Source organism: Eptesicus fuscus, chromosome 4, assembly GCF_027574615.1.
Source record: "Eptesicus fuscus isolate TK198812 chromosome 4, DD_ASM_mEF_20220401, whole genome shotgun sequence".
NCBI classification, from domain to species: domain Eukaryota; kingdom Metazoa; phylum Chordata; class Mammalia; order Chiroptera; family Vespertilionidae; genus Eptesicus; species Eptesicus fuscus.
In genome coordinates this window covers 10,957,400-10,964,806 of record NC_072476.1, presented here as the reverse complement: position 1 = coordinate 10,964,806, position 7,407 = coordinate 10,957,400, and the positions used below count along the sequence as shown (strand labels likewise).

Genomic DNA, 7,407 nt, shown 5'->3' with positions numbered 1-7,407 from the left:
TGCCACAGACTCGGGCCTTTAAACAAAACCTTCTTCTGTCACAGTGCTGGAGGCTGGAAGTCTACCATCAAGGTGTCAGCAGGTCCCCACTCCCTCCAGAGGCTCCAGGGCAGCTACCTCCTCTATCTCATGGTGCTGCTGGCAAACTCTGTCTGCAGGTCCAGCGAGTCCGTCCTTTTTGGGGGGCACTGTGAGCTTCAAAAGAAGGAGGGGGCAGGGGGCACTGGGCCTGTTGCTCTCCTTCACCCCACTCTTGGCTCAGGTGCCAGCCCTGCATCCCATCTGTGCCCCTGCTCTGTTTTGTTTCAGAGCATCTGATTTATTAATCATTTATTTCCACACCCGAGGATATGATTATCGATTTTAGGGAGAGGAAGGGGGAGAGAGGTGTGAGAAACATGGATCAGTTGCCTCTTTTTTTTTTTTTTAACAAGAGTGTTCCTTATTTGTACAAAGCAGTATAATCTCAACATTCTTCACTCATTTATCAACAAACTTTTCACTGTTTTAATTTAACAAATTACCAGTGTCAAACTACACGTCACTACCTCTCAACTGCCTTAGAGACAAGCAAAAAAGTGCTTGTAGCACTAAATTTGAAGGAGAGAGAAAAGTCTCCCCAAACCTAAGAAAGGTCAACAGAGGTACTTCAGAAGCAGTAAGAGGGGGGTTGGGAAGAGGCTGAGACAGGCGTGGGAGAGGATTAGATTCCTGAGCACCATCAGATTTCCTTTAAATTTCACAGAGGTTTACAAAACCATTTTTCAAAGACATGAGATAAAAAAAGAAAGAAAAGAAAACACACACACACACACAAATAAAGACAAAAGAAAAGAGAGAAATAAAGATATGAGATTAGGTTATCCAAGTTTCTGGACTGGCAGAGGGAGAAAGTTGTGCCTAGAAGAAATAAAGTTTGGAACTTGTCATGAATTGGGAGAACGAAAAGCTGTAGTCACAAGTCTGGGGGATGGACTACAAGAAGAGAAAGCTGGGATTTTGTACCATCCAGGAGGTGACAACAGATGTTAAGTTGTGCAGTGGCAGCCAGTGAGGTGCATCGAAGACTTAACCATCTGTTTTCTGAAAGCGAGACATTGGCAAAGTTGCTTGACTAATTCCACGCTGTACTGAGGACTTAACAAGCCTATGTACAGAGTGCAGCCACCTAACAGGTCAAATGCCTACAGGCAATACAGAAGGGCCCCAAGCCAAGTGGGTTGGTAGAAACCAAAATTAATGTTACTGTCAAGTGAAGAGACCACAGATTTCATTGTTCTTGCACAGCCTTTTAGCCGCTTCCTAAAACTAAGCCACTGTGATCACTGTAATAAGCCAGTATTGCCAAATACTGTACAAACAGGCTGACCATGATCTAAGCCCCAGTTTTTCCTGAGCCTTGACTGCCTCCTGTGATCTGGAACCCAGGTGGCATGGAAGTTACTATTTTTTGGTGGGGGTGGGAGGGAACTGGGAATCAAAAACTGCCTAATCATATACACGAGTAAATGAGATCATATTGGCTGATTCAATGATCAGTTCAGAATCCCTCTTGCCAAAAAAAGTCATAACCTTCAGACTGATTAAGCAAAACAGGACTCTGCTACTCAGATCCTCTGAGTCTGGGAAGCGCTGATTTTGCTACTTCTAGCCAGATTTCATTTTTGATCTTCTCGGCTCTTTTGCCTAAGACTGCTCTGTCTGGTAGGAAAAGGCGTCACATAAACCTAGAGAGCATTTCAGAGTGGTACCTTCCACGGTGCCAGTCTCCTCACCCCATTCAGTTGTCCACTTCCTCCTCTTCATTCTGTTCTTCTTCTTCCAGCCTCTCCTCATCTTCATCATTGTCCTCATCTCTACTCTTGTCTTGCTCTTCTGAATCTGTTTTTCTGTCTTTGTCCTTCTTCTTCTGCTCTGAGGCTTCCTTTTTGCCTTTCTGCTCCCTCCGAGAAGCTTCCAGAGCTTCCTTTAACGGGGTAACAGAGCGCTGAAACTCCATTTCCTCCATGGCCGAGAGCACATCACTGGCACTCAGTGTCCCTTTCATCGCCAAGTTGTTGGCACAGGATGTGGTGTACAGCACGAAGACGCTGGTGGCGCGGGAGATGGCGCTCCGGGCCTCCTTGGAGATGTTGACACCCTCCGGAGTGCCTCCTTGATGATCCTGGTAACAATAGCATTGGGCAGGTTCAGGTCCTCAGGCCTCTCCGCCATTGCCGCCACCAGGGCCAGACCTGCGCCTCAGGCCTCCTCTTCGATCGGTTGCCTCTTGTACGCATCCCGATCGGGGAATGAACCCTCAACCTAGGTATGTGGCCTGACTGAGAATCAAACCTGAGACCTTTAGTGTACAGGACTATGCAAAGCATCTCATTTATTTTTCATGTGCATGCTGTCATCTTATTACTGAAATGTCTCCAGAACAAATATTTTTATTTTTTGGTAATCCTCTAAAAGTATATTTTCCCATTAATTTTTAGGGAGAGTGGAAGGGAGAGGGACAGACAGAGAGAAACAGCAATGTGAGAGAGACACATTGATTATTTGCCTCCTGCATGAACCCTGACCAGGGCCGGGAACCTGCAACCAAGGGACCTTGACCGGAATCCCACCTGGGAACCTTCAGTCCTCAGGCTAATGCTCTATCCACTGAGCCACACCAGCTAGGGCTCCAGCACCAATGCTGAGTGTCTTCTCACAGAGGACCCCACATATTTCCTGTCTGATAGCTGGTCTGCTGGTCACCACTGGTCCCACTGGAGGGATAAGCCCTGCCTCCTCCCATGCCCCACCCCAAAGGAGGGTGGCTTCCCCTTGGGCCAGTCTGGTCAGGAGGATAAAGGGGCTCAGAGGGGCCCAGGGGCAGAAGGCAGAGAGGCCTGGCATGGTGAGGACGCTGCTCAAAGCCCCATCCTCTCCATTCCCAGGCTGTGTCCCTGCCCCAGATCTCCTCACTGGCTCTCCCCCTTCCCCTCCCCTCTCCCCCTGCAGATGCTGTGGCTGCTGGTCCTGACTCTCCCCTGTCTGGGGGGCTCTGTACCTGTGACCTCAGGTTGGTGCTGACCCCCAGGCCTGGCTTGTCTCCGAACCCCTGACTCTGACTTCTCAGAGGCCGCCCCTGGGATGGGGTGGAGATCCCCCTCTGAGGGTGGTTGTGGGAGGGACAGGATGGGGCCACGCTGAGTGCTGGGCAGCGGAGCCTGGGTCACTGATGGCTCCTCTTCTGCTCCCCCAGATCCCGGCCCAGGGACTGAGCTGGTGGGCATCGTCGGGGGGCATGATGCTTCCAATGGGGCGTGGCCGTGGCAGGTGGGCCTGTGGTTCTGGAATCAAACAACGAACCAGTGGGGTCTCATTTGCGGGGGCTCCCTCATCCACCCCCAGTGGGTGCTGACCGCTGCCCACTGCATTCTAGAGTAAGTCCCCACTCTGCCAGCACCCGGGGGGCCGGGTGGGGGTGGGGGACAATGTCGGGGGGCGTGTGATGTGTGTTGTGGGCAGATCCTGGGCTGAGTGGCTGCAGACCCCACACCAGGATTCAGCTTCCTGGCGCTCCCCTTGCCCACCACAGAGGGGAGGTCTCTGGGCTCTGAGGGGCTGGCTCACTTCCTGCCGCAGCCTCTCAGAAGCCTTTGGCCTCTGTCCCCAGGGGAAACCCCGTGCCTCAGCACTTCAAGGTCCAACTAGGACGAGTGATACCCTCATTCAATGATAGTGTGCAGGTGGCTAGGATCATCCGCCACCCGGAGTACAGGTTTGAAAAGGGACCAGTCGGTGGGGCGGACGTGGCACTTCTCAAACTGGAAGCCTCCGTGCGACCATCTAACCTCGTCAGGTGGATCAGCCTCGCGCCAAAGTCCTCCTCATTCCCCCCAGGCACCCGGTGCTGGGTGACTGGCTGGGGCAACATTGGTACTGAAGGTAAGAACCAGGATGACAAGAGGGCGATGCAGGGGGCGGGCCAGACTTTACAGATGAGGGCTCAGCTTAGGTCCCTCCGGGGTCTCCCTTGGGTGTAGGAGGCAGACAGCCCGAGAGGAGTCTGTTCAGGAGTGGAGACCAAAGTAGCAACAGTGAGGCATGGCCATGGGCATTTTTTTTTATAACACCATAGAATATTTATTCCATTGATTTTTAGAGAGAGTGGAAGGGAGGAGGAGAGAGAAACATCGATGTGAGAGACATATCTATTAGTTGCCTTCCTGACCGGGGCTGGGGATTGAACCTGCATCCCAGGTACTTGCCATTGACCAAGAATCAAACCTAGGACCCTGTGGGCCAGTGCTCTAACCACTGAGAACACCGGCCAGGGAGCCATGGGCATTTCTTTCCCTCACTCTGCACCAGGCCTGTGTGCTCCCTTCCGGGGTCCGTTCTCACTGAGGCTCCATAGTGGGATGGAGACCAGGAGAGAGAACTTCAGTGACCTGCTCCAGGAGTCACTGTTCAATGGACAAAGTCAAATTTGACAGGAGGGCCGCTCACTGTGCATTTCTCGGGGGAAAGCACTTGCTCTGATTTTTCCCAATAAAAATCATTTGTGGATAAAAAATATATTTCTTTTCTTTTTGGAGCTTGGTGCCCACAGTGTCAGCCTAGAGGTTATCAGCCCACTGGCCTGGAAGTAACCCGGAGAGCTGGGGTCTTGGGTGACTCCCAGGGTCCCCATGGGGCACTGAGGCTCAGCGTGTGGTTCTAGAACCCGCGGCCTGTGACTGGACGCCCCCTCAGGCCCACCAGGCTCACTGGGCTTCTTCTCACAGAGCCGCTGCCGCCGCCCTACAATCTGCAGGAGGTGGAGGTCCCCATCGTGGCGGATGAGATCTGTAGGCAGCAATACCTCAAGATGGACTTTGTTGTCACGGAGGACATGCTGTGTGCGGGGAGCCGGGGCCGGGACTCCTGTGAGGTGAGGCCCCCAGACTGTGGCCTCCGTCCACTGCTCCTGCCTGCAGGGACTCTGAGTATTGACTACTTGTCTCTTCTCCCCACAGGGTGACTCTGGGGGCCCCCTGGTCTGTAAATGGAAGAACATCTGGGTCCAGGTAGGGGTGGTGAGTTGGGGGGAAAAGTGCGGTCTCCCCAACTTTCCTGGAGTCAATGCCCGAGTGACATCCTTCTTGCCTTGGATCCACGGTCACATTCACTCCTCTCATTGAGCCCGGGGCCGGGCCGGGATGCTGCCCATGAGATGAAGACAGGCTCTCCCAGGTGTCTGAGGACCCGCACTGCTCCTCCCCAATGCCAGCTCTTCACTGCACCTAGCGCCCTCCCCCCTCCTCCCCCAGCTCCTCCCTCCTCAGCCTCCTCCATCAGTCTGTCTCCCCCTGACAGGCAAAAGGGAGAGGGGGGATGTGCTCTGAAGTGGGGCGGGGCACTGCAGGCCTCCTGCGTCCTCCCCACCCTCTGTAGCTCATTAAACTGCATGACAAACTGCTCTGGACTGAGTGTACTTACCTGTGGGCGGGGCCAGGGTGGCCGTGGGTGGTCCGTCCTGGTGGGGAACCCAGGCTCTGGAAGGTGGACCAGGTGGGGATGGGCACTATGGCTGCAGCGTGGAGGAGGGCCACATGGGTGGGCTCTCTTGGCTGGGGAGGAGGATGAGCGTTCTGCCTGGGGCTGGAGACCACAGCCCGGAGGGCTGCTCCCAGAGCCGCCCACACCTTCCCTCTTCCTCCTTCCATCGCGGTCAGTGTGGAAGGGAGGCTTTGAAGGACTTGGACTTGGCAGCGTACAAACAGGAAGCATATAGTTTTCCATGGTCACCACTGCTCGGTCTGTCCCGGCGGCCACTGAATCATTCGATCAACTCCTTGGACCGAATGAAGTGCAGCCTCATTTCCATGCAGAACCTCAGTCTCCCATTCTGAGCTTCTTCTGAGCAGGGTGAACCTGCAGGGGCTGGGACAAGCCCAGTTCCCCTCTTCCCTGCCCCTGTCCCCCACCTTCCCATCCCTGCCCCCCGCACCCCCCCACCCCGTCCTCCTTGGTCTGTCTCTGCCAGAGAGGAGGATGGAGAGTCGGACCCCCATCCTCCCCCAGGCCGCTCCTCTCAGGCTCCTCAAAGCCCATCCTTTCTCCCAGGGGGTGGGAGGGGCTCCCAGAGGACAGAGGAGCTTCTGTCTCAAATGGAGGAGTGAGAAGGGGGTGTGGAGCCCCTCCTGCCCCAGGCAGTGAGGTGCAGTTCCTGCTGGGTTAGGATTTGGGGGGCATTGCTGGTGCCCGGCTGGGGTGGGTGCCTGCACCTGCGGGTTGTGGCCAGGACCCAGGAGAGCCTGGGGAGCCTGAGGCGGTTGGATGGTGGGTGAGGGGGCTCCATACCCTGCAGCCTTATTCTAAAATGTGGTGGAGCCTTCGAGATCCCTGCCCAGTGCCCAGGACCCTGCCCCTGAGGCCAGGGTGGAAAAGCCCTGCTCTCTCCCTGTGACCGGGTCCTTCGGGGAGGGCTGCCCTCCAGGTAGGGAGAGGGGAAGCTCCAGGGCGGGCAGACCAGGAGCTGTGTCCCCCATGTGCCCGGGACTGAAGTCTGGGTTCCTGGCCGCCAGGAGCTCTCCAGGAACTCCTTTTCCTGGGAAAATGAGGCCGAGGACTCAGCTGGAAGGCACCACCGTGCAGATGGCCCCCTTGGGGATCTGCTCTGCCTAGACAGCCAGGAGGGCCTGACCCAGCACAGCCTGGCACTTTCTGCCTACGTGACTGCCCTGTGACTGACGCGCACACTTTCTGCCTAAGTGACTGCCCTGTCCATGGGACCTGTGGATGGGCAGCTGCCAGGGGGTCCACACGCATCCAGGTCCCCCTCTGCCCGCCAGGAGGGGTGTGGGCTGCCTGCCGTGCCATTGGTCCCTGGGGGATGTGACTCTCTGTAGGGCTTCCTCCATGGGTGCGGGTGCAGTCAGACCTTAGTGTTTCCAGGGTTAAGAATGAGGGCTGAGTGACTAGAGGCCAGCGCTCCCAGGAGGGAGAGGACCTGGGACTTGGTGTTGGAGGGAAGGCTGGAGTGAGACACACCTGGGCCTGGGGCTGTGTCTGCAGGCATGGGCAACGGGGGGTAGGGGGGGTAGAGTAGGGTGGGCGTACCCGTTGGGATCTAGCCAGAGGATAGGCTCAGGGCTGTTGCTCCCCTCCCCCCACTTGCCTGGAATCATGGCCCTAGCACAGCTTCCTGGGCTCAGCTGTAAGGCAAGGTGGACAAAGCCAGATGCCTGAGCTGGACATGGACAGGAGGTGTTTTGCCTCTGGTCTCTGAAATCTGTTCTAACTGAGCCCTGGGCCAGCAGAGGTGGGGGACACTGAGCCAGCAGGGCTTTGTCCCCCAACAGAGGCCCCTGCAGGCCAGGTCAGTGCCCATGGGGACCCTGGGGAGGGCGTTGGCCTCTTCCCCTTGTCTGAGGTGACAGGAGACAC

At 55.8% G+C, this 7,407-nt stretch overlaps 1 protein-coding gene and 1 pseudogene across 1 annotated transcript; one reads left to right on the top strand and one right to left on the bottom strand.

Annotated features, from left to right (window-relative positions):
- Nucleotides 1-681: 681 nt before the first annotated feature.
- LOC129148789 (DNA polymerase epsilon subunit 3-like) lies at nt 682-2,244 on the bottom strand (annotated as a pseudogene).
- Nucleotides 2,245-2,991: 747 nt separating this feature from the next.
- On the top strand, nt 2,992-5,192 carry LOC103304693 (mastin-like). Its single transcript, XM_054714580.1, has 5 exons — nt 2,992-3,052; nt 3,248-3,416; nt 3,650-3,921; nt 4,764-4,909; nt 4,995-5,192. Exons 1-5 carry the CDS (start codon nt 2,992-2,994, stop codon nt 5,157-5,159), a joined length of 813 nt encoding a protein of 270 aa, XP_054570555.1. The 3' UTR covers nt 5,160-5,192.
- Nucleotides 5,193-7,407: the final 2,215 nt, after the last annotated feature.